At 45.9% G+C, this 26935-nt stretch overlaps 1 protein-coding gene across 1 annotated transcript in view; it reads right to left on the reverse strand.

Annotated features, from left to right (window-relative positions):
- The window catches only part of LOC122946225 (N-acetyllactosaminide alpha-1,3-galactosyltransferase-like), a 65794-nt gene extending 57431 nt beyond the window's left edge, over nt 1-8363 (reverse strand). Inside the window, exon 1 of the mRNA XM_044305674.1 lies at nt 8346-8363. Coding sequence (XP_044161609.1) covers nt 8346-8348 — 3 coding nt within the window. The 5' untranslated portion in view covers nt 8349-8363. The remainder of the gene's footprint in view (nt 1-8345) is intronic.
- Between the last annotated feature and the right edge of the window lie 18572 nt (nt 8364-26935).

Consider the following 26935-nt stretch of genomic DNA (forward strand, 5'->3'; position numbering starts at 1 on the left):
AGGAGTCCCACTACCTGAACAATTGTACCACAATGTGAATGAGGCCCTCCTTTATGTGATATATTTTGGCAGCACTTGCACTTTATATACAAGTAAATATACAGGAAAGAATGTTTCCTAACAATTTTTACTCAAAAAATCGATTTTATCTTCGGTTTGGTGCGTATTATTGTCAGCATATAAAAGTGTCATACTACTCGGACAACATCGTCCCCAGCGACCTGGGAGTCCAAGATGCATCCAGCCATCCTCCCCATGCTGTTCCCGAACCATTTCTGTGGTGTTTTCATCAATTTCTGACATTTTCCTATGAACCCGACACCCTCCCCTCTTCAGAGCAGGGGGTACCTGGTTTAATGCTCGGGTTCTCCCATTATACTCGGGTGCTCGGTAGAGCACCTGAGCATCCTGATGTGTTCGGCCCGAGCACTATGGTGCTTGATTAACACTACAGATTATATCTTGTGGAAATCGCGTCCCACCACCGCAACAGGTTAACATGTTTCAAACTCCAACGTTCTTACTCATAACCCTGAGTGGTGTTCAGCTTCAGGGGTAAAAAAAAAAAAATGGACATCAACCTCCAATAGGAGAAGAAAAAAAAAGGAAAAAAACATGATGAAAGGGGGATGGGAATTCACCCCGGGCTGAACACCTCACAATCACCTGTCACACTTGTATTCAAACACCAAAAGTTGTTTCCAGTGGTTGAACACTAATGTTTTTCTCAATTACATAAATGCAATGGATCGCATAGAAAGAGAAAAACCAGGAAGAAAAGAAAAGAGGAAAAACCCAAAGTGTTCACCAAAACTGTATGGTGTGAACATGCACATCACAATGAAACACACTGTAAAAATTGTGAAAATAAAAATCCCTCCTCTAATCCGGGATATCTTCTCTCAGTCAGTGTGACTGGATAATGGCTTCTGTATAGAGTTGAGCGAACACCTGGATGTTCGGGTTCGAGAAGTTCGGCCGAACTTCCCGGAAATGTTCGGGTTCAGGATCTGAACTCGACCCGAACCCGAACCCCATTGAAGTCAATGGTAAATCCCCTGCAAACAAATGTGGATAGGGAAATGAAAATAAAAATAAAATAAATTAAAATTAACCAATATCAATTGGAGAGAGGTCTCATGGCAGAGAATCAGGCTTCATGTCACCCACCACTGGAACAGGCCACTGTCAGATATTTAGGCCCCGTCACCCAGACAGAAGAGAGAGGTCCCATAGCAGAGAATCAGGCTTCATGTCATAGCAGAGAATCAGGCTTCACGTCATAGCAGAGAATCAGGCTTCACGTCACCCAACAGTGGAACAGTCCATTGTCAGATATTTAGGCCCCGGCACCCAGACAGAGGAGAGAGGCCCCGTGACAGAGAATCTGGCTTCATGTCACCCACCACTGGAACAGGTCATTGTCAGATATTTAGGCCCCGGCACCCAGACAGAGGAGAGAGGTCCCATAGCAGAGAATCAGGCTTCATGCCAAAGCAGAGAATCAGGCTTCACGTCATAGCAGAGAATCAGGCTTCACGTCATAGCAGAGAATCAGGCTTCACGTCATAGCAGAGAATCAGGCTTCACGTCATAGCAGAGAATCAGGCTTCACGTCATAGCAGAGAATCAGGCTTCACGTCATAGCAGAGAATCAGGCTTCACGTCACCCACCACTGGAACAGGCCATTGTCAGATATTTAGGCCCCGGCACCTAGACAGAGGAGAGAGGTCCCATAGCAGAGAATCTGGCTTCATGTCATAGCAGAAAACTGTTTTGTTACCGCAGTTTCAGATGTTATTTGCCATTTTATTTTACATATATACCGTATTTTTCGCCCCATAAGACGCACTTTTTCTTCCCCCAAAATGGGGGAGAAATGCCCCTGCGTCTTATGGGGCGAATGCGTGGAGTTTTACATCGCTGCCAGCGATGTATCAGTGAGCGGGGAGGGACTGGGAGGAGCTGGGGGCCGGCAATAGCGGCGGGGCGGTGCAGTCAGTGTAGTATAGCACCGCCCCGCCGCTCTGGTATACTAATATAAGAAATCATATTGAAGTAATAGTTATTAAACATGTCCCCCAACTGCTATTACTACCTTCCCTCCTAATCGCTGCTGTAGAATTCAGGCCAGTCGGGCGGGCGGCAGCGTAACTCGTGTCACGTGCCTGCGCCGCCTACTTTATGAATGAAGTAGGCGGCGCAGGCAAGTGACGTCACTGAGACGCGCCGGCCGGCCGTCCTGCCGGTCTGATTTCTACAGCAGCGATTAGGATGAACGGTAGTAATAGGAGTTGGGGGGCATGTTTAATAAATATTAATTCAATATGACAACTTATATTTTGTGCGGCGACGGGCGGGGGGGGGGGGGGGGTCGACAGTTCAGATTGCGATCTGTGGATGGCACTGTTACAGGGGGGGGGGGATCTGTGAATGGCATCCACAGATCCCCCCATAACAGTGTCCGTCATCCACAGATCCCCCCATAACAGTGTCCGTCATCCACAGATCCCCCCATAACAGTGTCCGTCATCCACAGATCCCCCCATAACAGTGTCCGTCATCCACAGATTCCCCCCTATAACAGTGTCCGTCATCCACAGATTCCCCCCTATAACAGTGTCCGTCATCCACAGTTCCCCCCTATAACAGTGTCCGTCATCCACAGATCCCCCCCATAACAGTGTCCGTCATCCACAGATCCCCCCCATAACAGTGTCCGTCATCCACAGATCCCCCCTATAACAGTGTCCGTCATCCACAGATCCCCCCCATAACAGTGTCCGTCATCCACAGATCCCCCCTATAACAGTGTCCGTCATCCACAGATCCCCCCTATAACAGTGTCCGTCATCCACAGATCCCCCCTATAACAGTGTCCGTCATCCACAGATCCCCCCCATAACAGTGTCAGTCATCCACAGATCCCCAGTAATAGTGCCATCCACAGACCACCATTAGTTCCAAACCCACAGCACACCTTTTGGTTAAAAATGTTTTTTTTCTTATTTTCCTCCCCAAAAACCTAGGTGTGTCTTATGGGCCGGTGCGTCTTATAGGGCGAAAAATACGGTATGTATATATAAGACTCCACCATCATTGATAAAAACTCCCTTTTCAGATTGAGTCCCGATGGATGTCGGATATTCAATATGAAAATCCAGTAAGCCTCTCGTAATAGTGTTTTCTTTTTTATATTTCCACCCCTGGGTGAGACAGTTACTTTCTCAATGGCGTATGTACAGAAGTCATCCGGCCTCTGTTATGCTCCTTTATAGTGGTTTGCTGCCCTCGATGTACCAGCTGCCCGGGTTTGGTGATACAGTTAAGATGCTCTCGTAATCTGGTCTTGTATGGTCTGCTCGTACTTCCCACTAGATCGCAAATTGAGCCTTTCATCATATAGACAACCCCCGATGTATTGCATGTGATGGCATCCTAGGAGCGCCAGATGTGACCGTGCATAGTGGATGACTCACTCCAGATACATTTGCAGTCTGCTTCTCGCCTCCTGTCACTGTAAGTTCTGCCTGCTTCTCCTCCCTATCTGCTGCTCAGTCTCTCCCTCTGAACTCCCCTCCTCTTCCTCTCTTGTGGGCACCCACGTGACGTCCATCGACACGTCATCATCACCTTCACCACCACTGACATTAGAGATCTTGGAGTAGGCAGCAACAGCGGGGACCACCCTCTTTGAGCTGATCTGGGTACAGTCGTCAGACTGCTGGGTGGCGGCCGTTGATACCTCCTCTTCCTCATCTGAAGCCAAGAATGGCTGCGCATCGTTAAGGTCTGGGAATGCATGGGAAAATAATTCCTCGAGTCGAGGGGCTATGGTGGTGGTGGTGGTGTCTTTGGGGTGCACACAGCAGAGAGTAAAGAGGGTGCAGATAGAGAGGATGAGGAGGGTGCAGAAGAAGAAGGCTGAGTGAGCCACTCAACCAACTCTGGTGCGTCCTTTGACGTAATTGCACACACCTTCTCCAACTTCCCACTTAGGCTCCGGCCTGGTGCACCTGACCGACCCCAACCACCCCTGCGGAACGGTCTGCCTCTTCCTGTCTTTTTCAAAATGATCTGTGACAAAGTCCCTATAGAAGAGCAGTATTTGTGGAAGGATATTACCTGATAATGAATATACCGGCCTATCATTTCAAGAGCAACCATCTTTAGTTTGCCTTACCAATCTGGAAATAGAAAATGCAAGTTTTTCGGCAACGGTGTCAGGACAGGAATTTAAAACCACAAATACAAGATATTATCCGATTCAGTCACGCACTCAAAGTATGGATATGTTTCAAGAGGCCCTGGAAAAAGAACTTACCACAATACATAATTCAGAACTTTACAATAAGCAGAAATATTATAATCTCAACAGAAAACAAAAGGAAGCATTAAAACAATTAGAGGAGCGCTCTGATCTTATAATAAAAATGGCGGATAAGGGGGCTTCAGTTGTAGTGCTAGACAAAGAGGTTTATTTTCAACAAATGATGGTTCTGTTGTCTGATGCCTCAACGTATAGGAAACTAGAAGGAAATCCTATAGAAAAATATCAGAAGGAATATATAGCGATTTTAAATAAAAGGCAAAAATAATGGTCATCTAAATGAGAAACTGTTTGATTTCCTACATGTCGAGGCACCAGTCACACCAATTATACGTCCAAAACACAGAAAAATACGAGTCCCCTCCTTTAAGACCGATGGTTTCGGGAATTGGGTCTCTCCTAGAAAAAAATGGGAGAGTGGCTGGACGCGCTATTGCAGCCCTTGGTTAGAAGATTACCAGGGTATATTAAAGATTCATCAGATGTATTATGAGCATTTTTTGAAAAACCATGGAGTATCAAATATACCTGGTTAACCTCGGATGTAATGTCACTTTATCCCTCACCATGTAGCTATTTTAGCACTTGAATATCACAGCAGATAGTAGTCATTCAGTACAATGTATTGACCATCTTGGAGGTGACTGCTTTTCCTATGACGCACAAATATTTTAGTTTTGATAACAAGTTTTATGTACAAGTTGAGGAGGGGTCAATGGGAGCGAAATTTTCACCATCTCTTGCTAACATAACTAGGGTATATGGGGAAGAACGCTTTATTTTCTCTGACGATAGCCCTTTTTTCGGATGCAATAGTCCGGTATGGCAGAGACATCGACGATATGTTCCTTGTCTGGGGCACCGATGTGTCTGCCATACCAGACTTTATAAAACTATGTTAATAATAAAACGTATAATAAAAAAAAAAAAAAAAAAAATTCACCCACCATATGGACGCACGATCTGTGTTCTTTTTGGATTTAAAACTGACTGGAATTCCAAATCAGAATATTCGCACAGAGACTTTCCGCAAGGAGGTCTCGGGTAATACCATATTAAAGGCAAATAGCCATCACCCAACGAAGGCCATCCCAGTGGGTGAATTTATAAGGGCAAGGAGAAACTGTAGTAGTGATACAGCTTTTCAAAAAGAATGCCAACTAATTGGGACACGTTTGAAACAGAGAGAGTACGCAAATTGGATGTTATCAAGAGCTGTAGATATAGCAAACAAAAAAAAAAAAAGAACAGAGCTCCTTTTTAAATCCAAAAAGGACAAATATAAGTAAAAATACAAATAAAAATAATATAGGAGATGACAAAAAACCTATACTTGTACTCACATATAGTTGCCAGTTCTCCCTAATACAGAACGCAATAAGGAAATGTCTCCCAATTCTATACGATGATGACATTCTATATGATTTTTTTTTTAAAAGAATGGATGTCGGATCGTATCAAGGCGACCCCGCACCGTAGCTAATTCTTTGTCTCCATCTCTGTTCACACGTGTCTCCAGTAAACCTAAAAGCACTTGGATTAAATATTTGAGTTTACCAAGTGCGGGGGACATCCATGTGAAACATGCAAATATGCCCAACCAACTACAACGCTACACATACAGACACCTTTCCGATAAAAAATTACATTCATTGCAATACATCGGGGGTTGTCTATATGATAAAAGGCTCAATGTGCGATCTAGTGGGAAGTACGAGCAGACCATACAAGACCAGATTACGAGAGCCTCTTAACTGTATCACCAAACCCCGGGCAGCTGGTACATCGAGGGCAGCGAACCACTATAAAGGAGCATAACAGAGGCCGGGTGACTTCTGTACATACGCCATTGAGAAAGTAACTGTCTCACCCAGGGGTGGAAATATAAAAGCGAAAATACTGTTACGAGAGGCTTACTGGATTTTCCGATTGAGTCCCGATGGATGTCGGGTATTCAATCTGAAAAGAGAGTTAATGTATTTTTATCATTGATGGTGGAGTCTAATATCTATGTAAAATATAATGGCAAATAACATCTGAAACTGCAGTAACAAAACGCACGAAAATACAACATAAAGGGAATTGTCCGAGATGAAAAATAGAACATCTTAAATACAGAAGCCATTATCCAGTCACACTGACAGAGAAGATATCCCGGATTAGAGGAGGGATTTTTATTCACAATTTTAGGTGTGTGTTTCATTGTGATGGGCATGTTCACACCATGCAGTTTTGGTGAACACTTTGGGTTTTTCCTCTTTTCTTCCTGGTTTTTCTCATCATTTATGTAATTAAGAAAAACATTAGTGTTCAACCCCTGGAAACAACTTTTGGTGTTTGAATACAAGTGTGACAGGTGATTGTGAGGTGTTCAGCCCGGAGTGAATTCCCATCCCCCTTTCATCATGTTTTTTTCCTTTTTTCTTCTCCTATTGGAGGTTGATGTCCATTTTTACCCCTGAAGCTGAACACCACTCAGGGTTATGAGTAAGAACGTTGGAGTTCGAAACGTGTTAACCTGTTGCGGTGGTGGGACGCGATTTCCACAAGATATAATCTGCAACCAGTAATGAAATAAAAGACGAAGCAATAACCGGAATATGAAGTGCTGGAACCTTTCCTTTTATTTTGCACATTACAGTGGTTTGCCCCTCTTTTTGTCCGATTTTCCCTTGTTTGGGCAGACTGATCGGGAGAATTTATCAATTAATTCCATCTTCCATTTTTCAAAGCGAAAAAGGGAGTCTCTAGGACAGGGATCAGCAACCTCCGACGCTCCAGCTGTTCTGAAACTACAACTCCCAGAATCCTTCTTTTACTTCTATGGGAGTTACAAGAACAGCCGAATAGGTGTGCATGCTGGGAGTTGTAGTTTCACAGCAGCTGGTGTGCCGGAGGTTGCTGATCCCTGCTCTAGGAGCAACGAGCCTGTGCCTTGCACTTTTATTTGAAAATGTCATCATATAGATATGTGAAAGGAAAAATAAAAAAGCTATTGCTCCAGGAAGACAGAAGAAAAATGAAAAAAAAAAAAAAAACCTCCAGTATCCTAAGAGTTAAAAAAATTAAGTCCATAAAGCCAGCCATATCCTCAGTAATAATGCAGTGTATATTGCATTTAAGATGGATCAGCAAAAAAAGCTAGTGTGAAAGTAGCCTTAGGCTACTTTCACACTGGCGTTTTGGCTTTCCGTTTGCGAGATCCGTTCAGGGTTCTCACGAGTGGTCCAAAACAGATCAGTTTTTCCCTAATGCATTCTGAATGGAGAAGGATCCACTCAGAATGCATCAGTTTGTCTCAGTTCAGTCTCCATTCCGCTCTGGAAGAGGACACCAGAACGCTACCTGCAGCGTTTTGGTGTCCGTCTGATGAAACTGAGCCCAACTGATCCGTCCTGACACACAATGTAAGTCAATGGGGACGGGTCCGTTTTCTATAACATAATCTGGCACAATAGTAAACGGATCCGTCTTGGCTATGTTAAAGATAATACAAACGGATCCGTTCTGAACGGATGGATGCAAGCAGTTGTATTATTTGAAGGGATCCGTCTGTGCAGATCCATGATGGATCCGCACCAAACGCGAGTGTGAAAGTAGCCTAAAATGTGTCCTCAAAAAAGGCTTAGCGAAGTGCACCTAAAGAATTTGTAGTAAAATCAGAAAATGGAGCAGGCGTCTCTAAACACAACAAAACAGGCACAACAATGTTAAGAAGTTGTGTGGACGCAAAAAAACAAGGGTATCAAGGAGAGAATACAACAAAAAATAAAATAAAAATTGGCACAGACACTTTAGTAGATGTGCCCCTCTCGGTTCCTTACCCGATTTTGGTTCCAAAAACTTAAAAACTCCAAAAACCTGAACATTTGGCAGCACCCTAAGCTTCTCCATAAAGATCAGATGATGGTTCCTCCAGGAAGTTCTGAGAAACCCCAGAGATGATGACAAGAACCCCAGGTGAGGGACAGGGTTAGGGTAGAAGCAGAACATCAAATATATAAGGAAACTCACCATGTTCTCAGTCCAGGAGTTGACACCATAAAATACCAGTCTCCTGTAAGCCTCAGGTACATGTACATAAGGAGTAAGAGAAGGAGGTGCGATCACTCATAGCTTCAGGCTGTTACACAACCCCTCTCCATTCAATCAAGGAATTCCTAAAAGGTTTTGTTTTTTTTACTTTTGAGATGTGGTTCATGTGATAGTCAGAGAGAGATGGGTGGCTGAGGAGGAGCCTGGGAGAAACCAGGTGTAACATGAGCACTGATCTTCAGAAAAGCTTTCCCGAGTGTTCTTGAAAGTAGAAGGGAGGGGGTGATGTACGCCACAAGAAGGAGAACTTTATCCACGCGCTGCTCTCTCAGATACTGTATCTCTGGCCTCCAAGTAGTGTTGAGTGAACTTGTGGTTTCAAGTTTGGTGTACAAGGTTGGGGTTATCTAAGAATTCTGTTATGGATTCCGCTACCACGGACCATAACTTATTGTCCATGGTAGCAGAATTCTTAGATAACCCGAAGTTCGCTCAACACTACCTCCAAAAGTAGGACTAGCTATGCACAGGGTTGGTGATAAGTAACCTATGAGTAGGTTCACATGGAGGAAGGTTTGAGGCAGATTTTTTTTAGCAGAAGCGGATTAGTAAGGAATCAGAAATATAAAGGAATGACTTCTAATGTGCCTTCCTGCAGAAAAGTCTGCCTTAGGCCTCAGTCACACATATGTGGATTTTCTCGGACCACGGTCCGTGAAAACCCATCCTGCTGAGTGCACGGCATCATTGGTTGCTATGACCCCGTGCGCTTCATGCCGCTGCCATAATACAGTAATTCACGGTCCGTGAATATCCACGTATGTGTGAATGAGGCCTTAAAACCTCTTCTAGGGTCCGTGAATATCCACGGATGTGTGAATAAGGTCTTAAAACCTCTTCTAAAAAAACTTCTGGGGGACATTTACTAAGACGTCTTTTTACCATCATAGTAAATGTCCCTCCTGTGTTTAGGCGTATAAATTGCAGTCTGGTTTTTCATCTACTTTTTCGTCTGTTTTCAGGGGAAAAGGTAGAAATATGCCAGGGCCAGAGTTTAGGACCCCATGGGGCGCCACGCTCCACCCCCATCCTGTCCATCTTTCGTACTTACGACTATTTTTATGCCAAACGAACGTAATACATGACCGCCTCTGTTTTTACGACTAAATCTGGCGCCTAGGAACCTACATGAATAGGGCGCAAAGTAGGCGCAAGAGTTTGAAAAATTCTGAACTCAAAATAGGCACAACAGGCACAAATGCCTCCAAACAGGCACAAAACGGGCACTTAAAAAATAAAACGGTCGTGACAAAAGGCGGAGACACTTTAGTAAATGTGCCCCACTGTGTTTGCGAGTTTTTAAATGCCATTTGTGACATATTTTCTTGCAAGTGTCATTTTTATGCTGACCTCGCCACTCAAGGGCATGGCAAGGGCGGCATCATAAATTAAGCGCGTCGTCCTGCAGCGAATATTCTCATTCTCGTAATTATACCTGAAACCTACACCAGCCCATAGCCGGCATAGGCATCATTCTGGCACCTGGACAGTATGAAGATGCATCACATCTTACAATGTTTTACTAAGGGCACTTTCACACTTGCGGCAAAGGATTCCGGCAGGCAGTTCCATCGCCGGGAATCCAGACGCAAATGGATGGCATTTGGCAGACGGATCCGGGTGACAAATGCATTGAAATATTGGATCCGTTTCTCCGGTGTCATCTGGAAAAACTGATCCGGTATTTTTTTTTTACAGATTTAACGTTCTGCATTCCGACAAGTGTTCAGGATTTTTGGCCGGAGAGAAAACTGCGGCCAAAAAATGTAAGGGGGACTGAACTGATGCATCCTGAACGGAACGCACTCCTTCCTTCCACCATGGAGAGTCTGGCCAAACAAGTGGTCCCACACTCGGATATTCCGAGGACTTCTTTTCCTCGCCATTCCTTGATTTGGCCTGCTTGCCAAGCACGCTTGAAGAGGGACAGATCTTGTGTCCACATTCCCAAACTCTTGAGCATCCACAGTCACATGATGACGGTGGGGAACGGCAATTACTGTTTAATGAGGTGGATGATGATGAGACACAGTTGCCAATAACTCAACAGCAATTACTGTCTCAAGAGGTTGATAAAGAGGATGAGACACAGTTGTCAATCACTGAGGTTGTGGTTAGGTCAACAAGTCAGGAGGATGAGCAGAGTGAGGAAGTGGTGGACGATGAAGTCACTGACCCAACCTGGGAAGGTGGAGAGCCGAGCGAGTACAGCAGTACAGAGGGGGAGGGGTCGCTGATGCCACTTTTAGTGCAGTGGCCAGGTCTGGTGGATAATATGTCCTGTATTTATCGTGACACCAATTGCAGCGTGCGCAGGGTATTATCCCAGGACCCTTCCAAGGTGTTATAACGCACGTCCCAGACGTGCCAGAGTAGTGTAATGGCCTATATTGTCTTTGTAGGATAGTGATAATTATGTCATGGCGTCTCCTACCTGGGTACGGCCAGACTCTTGCTCACTTGCCATAAATTTGAGTGTAGTTATAGTAGGACTAATAGAGGAATTTTGCAGAAGAAATGATGTCTAGACCTTTAGATGAAGTTCAAACTTTTTTTTTACTTGAGGTAACTTTAATCCAAGCAGTATACAGCTTTGGTCTCTTGACCCCAGCAGGTTTTAGCAATCATTGGCAGGAATAAATACTTCTACTTTAAATGTGGAGCTTACAGGATAAACATCTGCTTGGTAGCTCTGTAACTATGGCAGGGTTAGCTTCTGCACCTATCTGTAACGTCTGTGTGGAGACAGACTGAGGAGGAATTGGCTTCTCCTAGGCACTGGACTTATGCTTTTCTCATCCAGCTGAGCTGAAGATGCTCAAGCTGGATATATGATCAAGTCTCAGCCGAGACTAGGTCCTTGCTGTCTTTCCTATGCAGGGGAACCACACACACACTCAAACTTCTGTCTCCACCCATGCTGCAGGATGTGGAACCAGCCCACCTCTCCACAGAGGGAGAGCTAAGCTGGAATAAACTATTCCAGCTCAGACGCACTAAGCACTAAGCTGTACTTGCTAATGAGTTGCTGCCACCTACTGGTAACCAGGCAAATTACATGAACCATTACTTTTAACATAGCTTTATGCACATTTGTGGAAGGCATGAGTAAAATCACATTAGATGACAGTATAAAAGATCTTAGGAGATAGTAGCGGGGTAGAGGCGTGTAGTAACAACTCTGGGGTGTTACAGAGGCAGTGGGTTGGCAAAAGGGAGAAGATGGGCCACGCTAAACAGGCCCGCAACTGTTCCACGGAGCACCCCCTTGTGGAAATCTCCCTTGCCAAGGGGTAGGCGTTCCGCAGTCTGGTGCTTTTTTGAGGAAAGTGCAGACGACAAAATAATTTTAATTTGCAACCTGTGCCATACAAAAATGAGCTGGGGCGTGAACACTAGCAACCTCACCACCACAAGCATGATCCGCTACATGGCATCAAAGCACCCTGATAGGTGGGACGAACGCCTGGGTCCACAATCTGTGTCTGCGGGTCACACCACTGCCTCCTCTTCCTCTGCGTTACGCGCTGGCTAATCCCCTGTCCAATATGCAGGCCGGATGCCTCTCGCCCTGCACCTGGACCTTCGCAAGCACCATCAGCGACCACATCCACTTCCATGTCCCAGCGCAGCGTCCAAATCTCTTTACCCCAAGGATTTGAACGCAAGCACAAATACCCAGCCACCCACCCACAGGCCATAGCACCAAATGCGCAACTTTCCAAATTACTGGCTCTCAAAATGTTGCTATTTAGGCTTGTGGACACTGAGGTTTTCCGCAGCCTGATGTCGCCGTCCGTCCCGCGGTACTCTGTCCCCAGCCGCCACTATTTTTCAAGGTGTGCCGTGCCCGCCTTACACAAACATGTGTCCTGTAACATCACCCGTGCCCTGACCAACGCAGTTACTTGGAAGGTCCACTTAACCACTGACACATGGACAAGTGCTTTCGGCCAGGGACGCTACACTTCCCTGACGGCACACTGGGTGAGTGTTGTGGAGGTCGGGAGTGAGTGGTACCCTGGGATGGCACAGGTGCTACCCACGCTCAGGATTGTGGGCCCTACGTCTATCAGTTTTTCCGCCAGCACCTATGTTAGTGGCTCCAACCCCCCCCCCCCTTCTCCTCCTCCACCAAATTATCAGCATGCAGCACCAGTCAGTCATCAGTTGGTAGCTGGAAGCAGTAGCACTGCAGTGGGGAAGCGGCATCAGGCTGTGCTGCAGCTGATATGCTTAGGCGACAAACAGCACACCGCCGCAGAGCTGTGGCAGGGGATAAGAAACCAGACTGAGCTATGGCTCTCGCCACTCAGCCTAGAACCAGGCATGGTTGTGTCTGATAACGACCGTAACTTGGTGGCGGTTTTGGTGCTTGATAAGCTCACACACATACCATGCCTAGCCCATGTTTTGAACTTAGTTGTTCAGCAGTTTCTCAAAACCTGCCCCAATTTGTCTGAGCTACTGGTGAAGGTGTGCCGCATATTACGCAACTCACCGACAGCTTCAGCCGGTCTGGCAACATTGCAACAGCGCTGGCAATTGCCAGCTCACCGACTGTTGTGCAACATGAGCACGTGCTGGAACTCCACGTTCCACATGTTGGCCAGGCTTTGTGAGCAGCAGAGGGCAGTAGTGGAATACCAGCTGCAGTGGCGTCTCTCGCTTTCAAATTTTTTTGGGGGGCCCACTGGGGGCCAGGACAAAAGTAGGGGGGGGGGGCAGCTATAACAACGATACATTTACACAAGTATGCTTAGAAATGCTGCGATACTTTACCCAATACCTAAAACCGCAATAGGGAAGAAAAACCCCAATCACTCAGATTTCAACATGTCCTAGCTGCCTGGGGATCTGTGGATGACACATACAGTTTATAGCATCTTATGCTATGTGTCATCCACAGATCCACCCCATATCAGTGTCATATCGGGATCCCTCTCCCTATAAAGGCCCCATTCACACATCCCAAATTTGCGTAACGGAATTGCGGACCCATTCATTTCTATAGGGCAGCACGACTCCCCCCTATAACAGTGTAATGACTCCACAGAACACAGATCACTCTCCCACCGCTCACATTTGAACATGATTTCTCTAAGGCTACTTTCACACTTGCGTTCGGGGTTCCGCTTGTGAGTTCCGTTTGAAGGCTCTCACAAGCGGCCCCGAACGGATCCGTACTGCCCTAATGCATTCTGAGTGGATGCGGATCCGCTCAGAATGCCTCAGTCTGGCTCCGTTTGACCTCCGCTCAGCAGGCGGACACCCGAACACAGCTTGCAGCGTTTGGGTGTCCTCCTGGCTGTGCGGAGCCAAATGGATCCGCCCAGACTTACAATGTAAGTCAATGGGGACGGATCCGTTTGAAGTTGCCACAATATGGAACAATTTCTAACGGATCCGTCCCCCATTGACTTACATTGTAAAGTCTGGACGGATCCGTCTGGCTAACTTTCAGACTTAGAATTTTTTCTGAAATATAATGCAGACGGATCCGTTCTGAACGGATCCCATCATCTGCATTATAGGAGCGGATCCGTCTGTGCAGACACCAGACGGATTGGCTCCGAACGCAAGTGTGAAAGTAGCCTAAACGGTAAAGTAGTAAACACTGTAATCATCCAGGCTGCACTGACATGAACTTTAAAGGGGTTCTGCACTTTCATTTAACTGATGATCTATCCTCTGGATCGGCGGCGGTCCGACACCCGGGACCCCTGCTAATCAGCTGTTTGAGAAGGCACCGGCGCTCGAGCAGCACTGCGGCCTTCTCACTGTTTACCGCCGGTCCACTGACTGACGTCACGACTAGTATCAACTAGCCTGAGCGCGGCTAAGCTCTGTTCACTTGAATGGAGCTTACCTGAGCCCACGCTAGTTGATACTAGTTGTAACCCGTGACGTCACTGGGCCAGCGGTAAACTGTGAGAAGGCCGCGGTGCTACTGGACCGCCGGTGCCTTCTCAAGCAGCTGATCGGCGGGGGTCCCAGGTGTCTGACCCGGGACCCCCGCCGATCAGAATCTGATGATCTATCCAGAGTATAGATCATCAGTTAAATTAAAGTACAGAACCCCTTTAACTTTAAAATCAGGAAGATTCTGGGGCAGCCGCCAGCCAGCTCTCCTCCTAGACTCAGTCAGAGTCAGATCTAATCTCTCTAGTTAGAATAGAAAGAGACTTAGTCAGTCCACTCAGTCACTACTTGTAAGTTGTACCTTATTATTATTAAGTTAACCTGCTACACACCGTCACCACTAGGTCAGGCTCAGTCCAGTCTGTTCGGTAGGTTAGGTGGAGGAGCTGGAGCGCCGGCCGCACTGCTGCCAGTAGTTGAATGAATCAGAATCAGCTAGTCTTGACTAGCGGCGCGCTGATTTATACACAGCACTGCCACTGAGTCTGACTCAACTGGTCAGGTCCTGGGGCTGGGGGCGGGGCCGGGGCGGCTGTGGGTGGAGACTAGAGAGTGAGACCGCAACGGCACCGAGTCCAAGACTCAGTCTTATCATCAGAATCAGATGTGAAGAAGTTGTCCGGTAGGGTTGCCTAGTGCCTACGCAGTACGCAGCACAGACCAACTACTACCAAAATGAACGGGGGACATTTTAGTTGGGGGGGGGGGCACAGCTTGATGTAGGGGGGGGGGGCGTGGCCCAATCTGCCCCCCCCCCGGCGACGCCACTGACCAGCTGCAACATGGTCGTCGCCTTTCCAGTCAGCTTCTGCTAATCATAAGCGAGGAGTGGGCATGGATGTCTGACCTCTGAGGTTAAGAAACTTTGAAGAATCAACACAGATGGTGAGCGGCGATAACGCCATTATCAGCGTAACCATCCCACTTCTGTGTCTACTCAAACGCTCGCTGCTCACAATAAAGGCGGACGCTTTGCATATGGAAGAGGTGGAAATGGGGGAAGACATTACACAGGGTGATAGCCAGACCACCCTCAGTTCGGAGGAGGAGGAGTAGGAGACAGTTTCCTCAGCTACAGAGGGTAGTACCCATGGAAGTTTAATTCCATCTGTTCAGCGTGGGTGGGCAGAAGAGGAGAAAGAGGATGAGGAGAGTAAGAGAGTGATCCTCCTGATGAGGACAGCGAAGTCTTGCCTGTTGGTACTCTGGCACACATGGCTGACTTCATGTTAGGCTGCCTTTCCAGCAACCCGCGTGTTATAGGCATTTTAGACAACACGGATTACTTCCTGTTCACCCTTCTCTACCCCCGCTACAAAGAGAACTTCTCATCTCTCATTCCTCTGGTGGAGATGACTAGCAAAACAGTGCAATTCCAGAAGATCCTTGTTGAAAAATTGCTCCAAAAATTTCCATCTGGCAACGCTGGCGGCAGAGTCCGTAGTTCGTTGGCCAACCGAGGAGGGGAGACGAGGGGAACACACAGCAGTTTCAACAGAGGCAGGGCAACACTCTCCAAGGTCTGGGACAGTTTCATGATACCCCGCCAGCACCCTCACCCTGATGCGCAGCCTAGTGTCACAAGGAGGGAAAAAACTTTGGAAGAAGGTGAAGGAGTACATAGCAGACCGTGTCAGCATCCTCAGTGCCTTACAACTACTGGGTGTCCAAGCTGGACACGTGGCACAAACTGGCGCTCTACAACTTGGAGGTGCTGCCCTGCCGCCAGCGTTTTGTCCGAGCGTCTATTTAGTGCTGCTGGTGGCATTAGAACAGATAAGCGTATCCGCCTGTTAACTGTAAATGCTGACCGGTTGACTCTTCTAAAAATAAGGCCTGGATTCCCCCTGACTTCTCTACTCCACCAGAGGAAAGCGGCTGAACATAAAGGCACTTTAAATGTGGCTTTTATGGTGTATTGAAAACACTGTATTCCCATGCACCCCTTCCACTACAAACAAGGGTATATGGTTGAATCTTCCTCTTCTCATCCTCCTCCATCATATCAACACATGCTTATTCGTCACATATAATGCCCTTTGCATATAATGTTTTACAGGGTCAGCTCACCAGCAGGCCCTCACTTATACCCAATAGATAATTTGCAAGCATGCTGCCTTGCTTGGATGTGGTAGCCGTTTCTCAGGCTTCCTCTCCAAAATCAAACCCCGATTCCCTGTTACCCATGGTCACCGTGGTTCGCGCGGAAAATAACATTGAAAGTTGATAGCGACAATCCATTCGGATTTCTGGCCTGTCACAGGGACGTGCAATCGGGCCCAGGTTATCTAGAGTCACCAAAGTGGCAGCAGTCCCTCGCTTTGGTGCGTATTATTGTCAGTCTGTAAAAGTGGCGTACTACTCGGACAACATCGCTCCCAGCAGCGACCTGGGAGTCCAAGATGCATCCAGACATCCTCCCCATGCTGTTCTTGAACCATTTCAGTGTTGTTTCCATCAATTTCTGACCTTTTCCTGTAAACCAGACGTCCTCCCCTCTTCAGAGCAGGGGGTGCCTGGTTTAATGCTTTGGTTCTCCCATTGACTTCCATTGTACTCGGGTGCTCTGTGGAGCACCCGAGCATCCTGATGTGTTCGGCCCGAGCACTATGGTGCTTGATCAACACTACAGATTATATCTTGTGGAAATCGCGTCCCACCACCGCAACAGGTTAACACGTTTCGAACTCCAGCGTTTTTACTCATAACCCTGAGTGGTGTTCAGCTTCAGGGGTAAAAATGGACATCAACCTCCAATAGGAGAAGAAAAAAGGAAAAAAACATAATGAAAGGGGGATGGGAATTCACCCCGGGCTGAACACCTCACAATCACCTGTCACAATTATATTCAAACACCAAAAGTTGTTTCCAGGGGTTGAACACTAATGTTTTTCTCAATTACATAAATTCATTAATTTCCATCCAATGGATCGCATAGAAAGAGAAAAATAGGAAGAAAAGAGGAAAAACCCAAAGTGTTCACCAAAACTGCATGGTGTGAACATGTCCATCACAATGAAACGCACTGTTAAAATTGTGAATAAAGATCCCTCCTCTAATCCGGGATATCTTCTCTCAGTCAGTGTGACTGGATAATGGCTTCTGTATTTAAGATGTTCTATTTTTCATCTCTGACAATTCCCTTTATGTAGCATTTTCATGTGTTTTGTTACTGCAGTTTCAGATGTTATTTGCCATTTTATTTTACATATAATATATATATATATTAGACTCCACCATCATTGATAAAAATACAGGATTGAACTCGAGTTGTTCGCTTTTGAATGAAAGAAAGCAGAAGATATGAGGGGGTTAAATGAAGGAGGAGAAATGAACCTATATAAGCGGGAATAGGAGACTGAATCGGTATCCCTGACGAAGAATAATGTTTTATGCGAAACGCGTTGGGGCAATCTTGGTCCTCCTGACCATCCGTAGCTCAAATTGTGACTTCACACAGCGCTCCGTGTGAGCTGTGAACGAGAGCTGTGCCACCGGCCGGGGCAAGCTCAGTGAAAGCAATAACAATAGGGTGTAGCCTCCCGAACCCCCCTCATGTCGATGTGAGAGAAAAGGCGAACATACAGCCGAACAAGCAGAACTGAGAAATAGGTGAATACCATTCTGGGAGTCTAAAGCCATTGTATATTGTGTTTTCAAGGCACTGACAACAGTGAAGGCGAGCCGGGAGTCCAGCGCGCGGTACCAGAGTATAACATCATATAGAATTGGGAGACATTTCCTTATTGCGTTCTGTATTAGGGAGAACTGGCAACTATATGTGAGTACAAGTATAGGTTTTTTTGTCATCTCCTATTTCTTTTTTTGTGCCTTTTTTATTTTTATTTGTATTTTTAGTTATATCTGTCCTTTTGGATTTAAAAAGGCGCGCAGTTTTTTTATTGTTTGCCATGTCAAGATCTTTTAAAAACATCCAAGTTGCGTACCCTCTCTGTATCAAACGTTACCCAATTAGTTGGCATTCTTTTTGAAAAGCTGTATCACTACTACAGTCTCTCCTTGCCCTTATAAATTCACCCACTGGGATGGCCTTCATTGTGTGAATTGGGTGATGGCTATTTGCCTTTAATATGGCATTACCCGCAGTGGCGTATCCAGAGCCTGGTCTCGGGAGGGGCACAGTCTGACAGACTGTCACTGGCACCGCCACAGTTAACCACAACCCGTGAGGTGAGGTCCCGCCCAGGTCTCCCCTGTCCCGGACTTCCAGTTCCCAGGCCCGGAACTTGGTGGGCGGGCCTAATTAGAACGGCGCCGGCTTGATTCTGGCTGGCTGGCAGCAAGATGCACGGGGGGGGGGGCATCCACCAATGTCGCCGGCGCCGCCGCGCCAGTCTATGTGAAGGGGCCCTGAAAAACATATTAAAGAGGACCTTTCATGGGTCCAAACATTGTAAGATAACTATCTGTATATGTAGCGCGGCGTACAGGGATCTCAGTGCACTTACTATTATCCCTGGGCGCCGCTCCGTTCGCCTGCTGTGGCCCCGTTACCTTCTCCCTCACTGTACGGTAATTGCTACTATCGGTTCACCAGGGAGGAGTCTGCCCTGTTTATCCCTGGGCGTTACTTCTCCCAATCGCAGTGCAGAGCTCACAGCCTGGGAGTTTTTTTTTCTCCCTGGCCTGTGACCGCAGAGCTGAAAGCAGTGCAGGACCGGTGTCGCTCTTGGCTTCCAGGCACAACAGCCGCAGCACAGCATGGCAACGTCTCACCTGGCACGTCGAATAGGTTCTGGGGAGCTTGGGGGCGCAGCGGAAGAATTGGTAGCAGTGGAAAAGGAGGAGTCGATAGAGGATGGAGGAGGAGAAGAAGAGGCAGGCCTGCATGCAATCCGTGGTAGCAACACCAAATCCACACAGGTGCCACGCGTTACATGCTTGACGGCCGTCAGAAGGTTCACCCAGTGGGCAGTAAACGTTATGTACCTTCCGTGCCCGTGTTGGCTAGACCACGTGTCTGTGGTCAGATGTATCTTGGAACCGGCACTGTGTGCCAGATATACATTCACTTGCCGCTGAACATGGCCATATAGCTCTGGGATGCCCTTTTGGGAGAAATATTTCCTTCTGGGGACCTTTAATTGCGGTGTTCCATGGCGGGCTAGCAGTTCTGACAAGCCAGCGGTCAGCCGTTGGGCAAGAGGATTATCCAGCATCATAATGTTTTTTACTCTCGAACATTTGGGCCATGGAAGCCTGCCTTGTGCCAGATAAACGTGACTATGGCACAATGGAAGATAGAGTGGAGGACAAATGGGAGGAGAGAGGAGAAGAAGGAGCGCCGGATGTGTGGCTTTCTGGGTTCTGACGGTGTTGCTCCCAATGGGCTTCGTGATGGGAGGCCAGGTGCCTTCTTAAGGCGGTCATCCCTAGGAGACTGTTGGGCTTACCACGACTTATGCGTTGACAGCACAGGCTGCAGATGGCAACACTATTGTCAGCAGCTTACACATAAAAAAAAAAAAAAAAAAAAAAGCCCACACTGCGGAGCCATGTGATGGCATCCTGGGAGTGCCAGATGTGACCGTGCATAGTGGATGGCTTGCTCCAGATACATTTGCAGTCTGCTTCTTGCATTCTGTCACTGTAAGTTCTGCGTGCTTCTCCTCCCTATCTGCTGCTCTGTCTCTCCCTCTGAACTCCCCTCCTCTTCCTCTCTTGTGGGCACCCACGTGACGTCCATCGACACATCATCATCACCTTCACTACCACTGACATTAGAGATCTTGGAGTAGGCAGCAACAGCGGGGACCACCCTCTTTGAGCTGATCTGGGTACTGTCGTCAGACCGCTGGGTGGCGGCCGTTGATACCTCCTCTTCCTCATCCGAAGCCAAGAATGGCTGCGCATCGGTAAGGTCTGGGAATGGATGGGAAAATAATTCCTCGAGTCGAGGGGCTATGGTGGTGGTGGTGTCTTTGGGGGTGCACACAGCAGAGAGTAAAGAGAGTGCAGATAGAGAGGATGAGGAGGGTGCAGAAGAAGAAGGCTGAGTGAGCCACTCAACCAACTCTGGTGCGTCCTTTGACGTAATTGCACGCACCTTCTCACACCTTCTTCCAACTTCCCACTTAGGCTCCGGCCTGGTGCACCTGCCCGACCCCAACCACCCCTGCGGAACGGTCTGCCTCTGTCTTTTTCAAAATGACCCTGTGACAAAGTCCCTATAGAAGAGCAGTATTTGTGGAACGATATTACCTGATAATGAATATACCGGCCTATCATTTCAAGAGCAACCATCTTTAGTTTGCCTTACCAATCTGGAAATAGAAAATGCTAGTTTTTCGGTAACTGTGTCAGGACAGGAATTTAAAACCACAAATACACAATATTATCCGATTCAGTCACGCACTCAAAGTATGGATATGTTTCAAGAGGCCCTGGAAAAAGAACTTACCGCAAAACATAATTCAGAACTTTACAATAAGCAGAAATATTATAATCTCAACAGAAAACAAAAGGAAGCATTAAAACAATTAGAGGAGCGCTCTGATCTTATAATAAAAATGGCGGATAAGGGGGCTTCAGGTGTAGTGCTAGACAAAGAGGTTTATTTTCAACAAATGATGGTTCTGTTGTCTGATGCCTCAACGTATAGAAAACTAGAAGGAAATCCTATAGAAAAATATCAGAAGGAACATATAGTGATTTTAAATAAAAGGTAAATATAATGGTTATCTAAATGAGAAACTGTTTTGATTTCCTACATGTCGAAGCACCAGTCACACCAATTATACGTCCAAAACACAGAAAAATACGAGTCCCCCTCCTTTAAGACCGATAGTTTCGGGAATTAGGTCTCTCCTAGAAAAAAAAAAATGGGAGAGTGGCTGGACGCGCTATTGCAGCCCTTGGTTAGAAGATTACCAGGGTATATTAAAGATTCATCAGATGTATTATGAGCATTTTATGGAAACCATGGAGTATCAAATATACCTGGTTAACCTCGGATGTAATGTCACTTTATCCCTCACCATGTAGCTATTTTAGCACTTGAATATCACAGCAGATATAGTAGTCGTTCAGTACAATGTATTGACCATCTTGGAGGTGACTGCTTTTCCTATGACGCACAAATATTTTAGTTTTGATAACAAGTTTTATGTACAAGTTGAGGAGGGGTCAATGGGAGCAAAATTTTCACCATCTCTTGCTAACATAACTAGGGTATATGGGGAAGAATGCTTTATTTTCTCTGACGATAGCCCTTTTTTCGGATGCAATAGTCCGGTATTGCAGAGACATCGACGATTTGTTCCTTGTCTGGGGCATCGATGTGTCTGCCATACCAGACTTTATAAAATTATGTTAATAATAAAACGTATAATAAAAAAAAAAAATCACCCACCATATGGACGCACGATCTGTGTTCTTTTTGGATTTAAAACTGACTGGAATTCCAAATCAGAATATTCGCACAGAGACTTTCCGCAAGGAGGTCTCGGGTAATACCATATTAAAGGCAAATAGCCATCCCCCAACGAAGGCCATCCCAGTGGGTGAATTTATAAGGGCAAAGGAGAAACTGTAGTAGTGATAGAGCTTTGCAAAAAGAATGCCAACTAATTGAGACACGTTTGAAACAGAGAGGGTACGCAAATTGGATGTTATCAAGAGCTGTAGATATAGCAAAAAAAAGAACAGAGCTCCTTTTTAAATCCAAAAAGGACAAATATAAGTAAAAATACAAATAAAAATAATATAGGAGATGACAAAAAACCTATACTTGTACTCACATATAGTTGCCAGTTCTCCCTAATACAGAACGCAATAAGGAAATGTCTCCCAATTCTATACGATGATGACATTCTATATGATTTTTTTAAAAAGAATGGATGTTGGATCGTATCAAGGCGACCCCGCACCGTAGCTAATTCTTTGTCTCCATCTCTGTTTCACACGTGTCTCTAGTACAGTGTTTCCCAACCAGTGTGCCTCCAGCTGTTGCAAAACTACAACTCCCACCATGCCAGCACAGCCAAAGGCTGTCCAGGCATGCTGGGAGTTGTAGTTTTGCAACAGCTGGAGGGACACTGGTTGGGAAACACTGCTCTAATAAACCTAAAAGCACTTGGATGAAATATTTGGGTTTTACCAAGTGCGGGGGACATCCATGTGAAACATGCAAATATGCCCAACCAACTACAACCTTTGTACAACGCTACACATACAGTAACCTTTCCGATAAAAAATTACATTCATTGCAATACATCGGGGGTTGTCTATAAGATACAATACTCAATTTGCGATCTAGTGGGAAGTACGAGCAGACCATACAAGACCAGATTACGAGAGCATCTTAACTGTATCACTAAACCCCGGGCAACTGGTACATCGAGGGCAGCGAACGACTATAAAGGAGCATAACGGAGGCCGGATGACTTCTGTACATTGAGAAAGTAACTGTCTCACCCAGGGGTGGAAATATAAAAGAGAAAATACTTTTACGAGAGGCTTATTACTGGATTTTCCGATTGAATACCTGACATCCATCAGGACTCTATCTGAAAAGGGAGTTAATGTATTTTTATCATTGATGGTGGAGTCTAAGATATCTATGTAAAATAAAATGGCAAATAACATCTGAAACTGAAACTGCAGTAACAAAACACACGAAAATGCAACATAAAGGGAATTGTCCGAGATGAAAAATAGAACATCTTAAATACAGAAGCCATTATCCAGTCACACTGACTGACAGAAGATATCCCGGATTAGAGGAGGGATTTTTATTTTCACAATTTTAAGTGTGTGTTTCATTGTGATGTGCATGTTCACACCATGCAGTTTTGGTGAACACTTTGGGTTTTTCCTCTTTTCTTCCTGGTTTTTCTCTTTCTATGCGATCCATTGCATTTATGTAATTGAGAAAAAATTAGTGTTCAACCACTGGAAACAACTTTTGGTGTTTGAATATAAGTGTGACAGGTGATTGTGAGGAGTTCAGCCCGGAGGGAATTCCCATCCCCCTTTCATTATGTTTTTTTCTTCTCCTATTGGAGGTTGATGTCCATTTTTACCCCTGAAGCTGAACACCACTCAGGGTTATGATTAAGAACGTTGGAGTTCGAAACGTGTTAACCTGTTGCGGTGGTGGGACGCGATTTCCACAAGATATAATCTGCAACCAGTATTGAAATAAAAGACGAAGCAATAACCGGAATATGAAGTGCTGGAACCTTTCCTTTTATTTTGCACACTACAGTGGTTTGACCCTCTTTTTGTCCGATTTTCCCTTGTTTGGGCAGACTGAGCGGGAGAATTTATCAATTAATTCCATCTTCCATTTTTCAAAGCGAAAAAGGGAGTCTCTAGGACAGGAATCAGCAACCTCCGACGCTCCAGCTGTTCTGAAACTACAACTCCCAGAATCCTTCTTTTACTTCTATGGGAGTTGCAAGAACAGCCGAATAGGTGTGCATGCTGGGAGTTGTAGTTTCACAGCAGCTGGTGTGCCGGAGGTTGCTGATCCCTGCTCTAGGAGCAACGAGCGTGGGCCTTGCACTTTTATTTGAAAATGTCATCATATAGATATGTGAAAGGAAAAATAAAAAAGCTATGGCTCCAGGAACATAGGGAAGAAAAAAAAAAAACGCAAAGATGAAAAAAAACCAAAAAACACAAAAAAATAAAAACTCCAGTATCCTAAGAGTTAAATAAATTAAGTCCATAAAGCCAGCCATATCCTCAGTAATAATGCAGTGTATATTGCATTTAAAATGGATCCGCAAAAAAAGCTAGTGTGAAAGTAGCCTTAGGCTACTTTCACACTGGCGTTTTGGCTTTCCGTTTGTGAGATCCGTTCAGGGTTCTCACATGTGGGCCAAAACGGATCAGTTTTTCCCTAATGCATTCTGAATGGAGAAGGATCCGCTCAGAATGCATCAGTTTGCCTCCGTTCAGTCTCCATTCCACTTTGGAGGCAGACACCAGAACGCTACCTGCAGCGTTTTGGTGTCCGTCTGATGACACTGAGCCCAACTGATCCGTCCTGGCACACAATGTAAGTCAAAGGGGATGGGTCAGTTTTCTATGACACAATCTGGCACAATAGTAAACGGAACCGTCTTGGCTATGTTAAAGATAATACAAACGGATCCGTTCTGAACGGATGGATGCAAGCAGTTGTATTATTTGAAGGGATCCGTATCACATGATGACGGTGGGGAACGGCAATTACTGTTTAATGAGGTGGATGATGATGAGACACAGTTGCCAATAACTCAACAGCAATTACTGTCTCAAGAGGTTGATAAAGAGGATGAGACACAGTTGTCAATCACTGAGGTTGTGGTTAGGTCAACAAGTCAGGAGGATGAGCAGAGTGAGGAAGTGGTGGACGATGAAGTCACTGACCCAACCTGGGAAGGTGGAAAGCCGAGCGAGTACAGCAGTACAGAGGGGGAGGGGTCGCTGATGCCACTTTTAGTGCAGTGGCCAGGTCTGGTGGATAATATGTCCTGTATTTATCGTGACACCAATTGCAGCGTGCGCAGGGTATTATCCCAGGACCCTTCCAAGGTGTTATAACGCACGTCCCAGACGTGCCAGAGTAGTGTAATGGCCTATATTGTCTTTGTAGGATAGTGATAATTATGTCATGGCGTCTCCTACCTGGGTATGGCCAGACTCTTGCTCACTTGCCATAAATTTGAGTGTAGTTATAGTAGGACTAATAGAGGAATTTTGCAGAAGAAATGATGTCTAGACCTTTAGATGAAGTTCAAACATTTTTTTACTTGAGGTAACTTTAATCCAAGCAGTATACAGCTTTGGTCTCTTGGCCCCAGTAGGTTTTAGCAATCATTGGCAGGAATGAATACTTCTACTTTAAATGTGGAGCTTACAGGATAAACATCTGCTTGCTAGCTCTGTAACTATGGCAGGGTTAGCTTCTGCACCTATCTGTAACGTCTGTGTGGAGACAGACTGAGGAGGAATTGGCTTCTCCTAGGCACTGGACTTATGCTTTTCTCATCCAGCTGAGCTGAAGATGCTCAAGCTGGATATATGATCAAGTCTCAGCCGAGACTAGGTCCTTGCTGTCTTTCCTATGCAGGGGAACCACACACACACTCAAACTTCTGTCTCCACCCATGCTGCAGGATGTGGAACCAGCCCACCTCTCCACAGAGGGAGAGCTAAGCTGGAATAAACTATTCCAGCTCAGACGCACTAAGCACTAAGCTGTACTTGCTAATGAGTTGCTGCCACCTACTGGTGCTGTGGAATCATATATCAAATGTATACTTGCTTGTATTATAACTAACAGTTTGCTTGACAAAATGGCCCCTGAAGCAGCAGCCAACTCCCTTAATAATCCCTTACTAATCACTTTATGATATTGCTGACTTTTGCTAAAGTATGGCGTGATACGTGACCATTGGACTTTAGTAATGTGACAATGAGATCAATTAACTGAGTCATAAAGTTCCCCTTTTCCTACTATAAAAACCCATGTAACGCAAATAATAAACGGAACATCTAGCATTGACTTCTCTGTGACAGTCTGTGTGTGATTTCTCTCGGCGTACGTATGCCTACCATTTGATACCATTCGGAGCAGTACATCAACCTAGCCTGACTATTGGGTCAGAACCAGAACCAGAACATTATCAGCTGGCGCCCAACGTGGGGCCCGAAGGATTGGACCTCCTGCTGGCGTACCTCCAGAGACTGGACTAGGAGAGACAAGCCAACGGACACCGGGACCGCGCGGCCCGTAATAAGAGGTGAGAAAATATATTCATCTTACCTATTCTGTGTCCCTTGGCCTAGTCTATCCATATTTGTTCTAGGGAGGGGTGCACCGACAGTGAGGCATCCTCAGGGGCATGAGAGTAAGAACCCCATTGTATTGATAAAGCTCTTGATGTACTGTGTTTTATTATTTTATGTGTATGGTTGGTTTCTCTGAAAGGAGAGGCATAGACTGACAGAACAACAGAAGGAAGTCTCCCAAAGTGCCTACATTGAGGGGTAACCCTGGTGTGTGACCCCAAGAAATAGTAGAAGGGAAGGAGACAGCTTGCTGATAACCCAGTGTGTGTTAATCTCAAGCTCAAGAGGTGTTTGTTTGTCAGTGTCTGTGCTAATCCAACTATCAGAGACAGTAAGTGAAGGCTCCAGAACGTGTTTTTGAGAAATGGGCAACCAAAATAGTGTCCCGAAGGGCTATTGTTCACCTGAACAGTACGTGGCGGACCGGAGAGGGAAAAGTTATGTTAAAGGATTGAGCAAGTTAGAAAAGAGTTATGATATTGCAAAAGGAGGTATATTGTGTTCCGCTACATGGCAGACATTGTTAACTGAGAAGAGAGGCAAATTGAACGATGATAAGTTGATAGATACAGTTAGGGTATGGCTGGACTGTAGCAAAGAATTTGAACAGACAAAAGGAGATACAATGTTTGATGAAAAGTCAGGACGCCATTACTATCGGCCTGGCCCAGTCTTAGCGCGGGAACAGCCACCGCCCTATAATGGCGCAGTTGAAAGAAAAAGGGGAAGTTGGACTCGTACACATTGTGGTCAGCAGAACCCTGCCTCCCGTGATACGTGCT

This window comes from Bufo gargarizans, chromosome 9 (assembly GCF_014858855.1).
Source record: "Bufo gargarizans isolate SCDJY-AF-19 chromosome 9, ASM1485885v1, whole genome shotgun sequence".
NCBI classification, from domain to species: domain Eukaryota; kingdom Metazoa; phylum Chordata; class Amphibia; order Anura; family Bufonidae; genus Bufo; species Bufo gargarizans.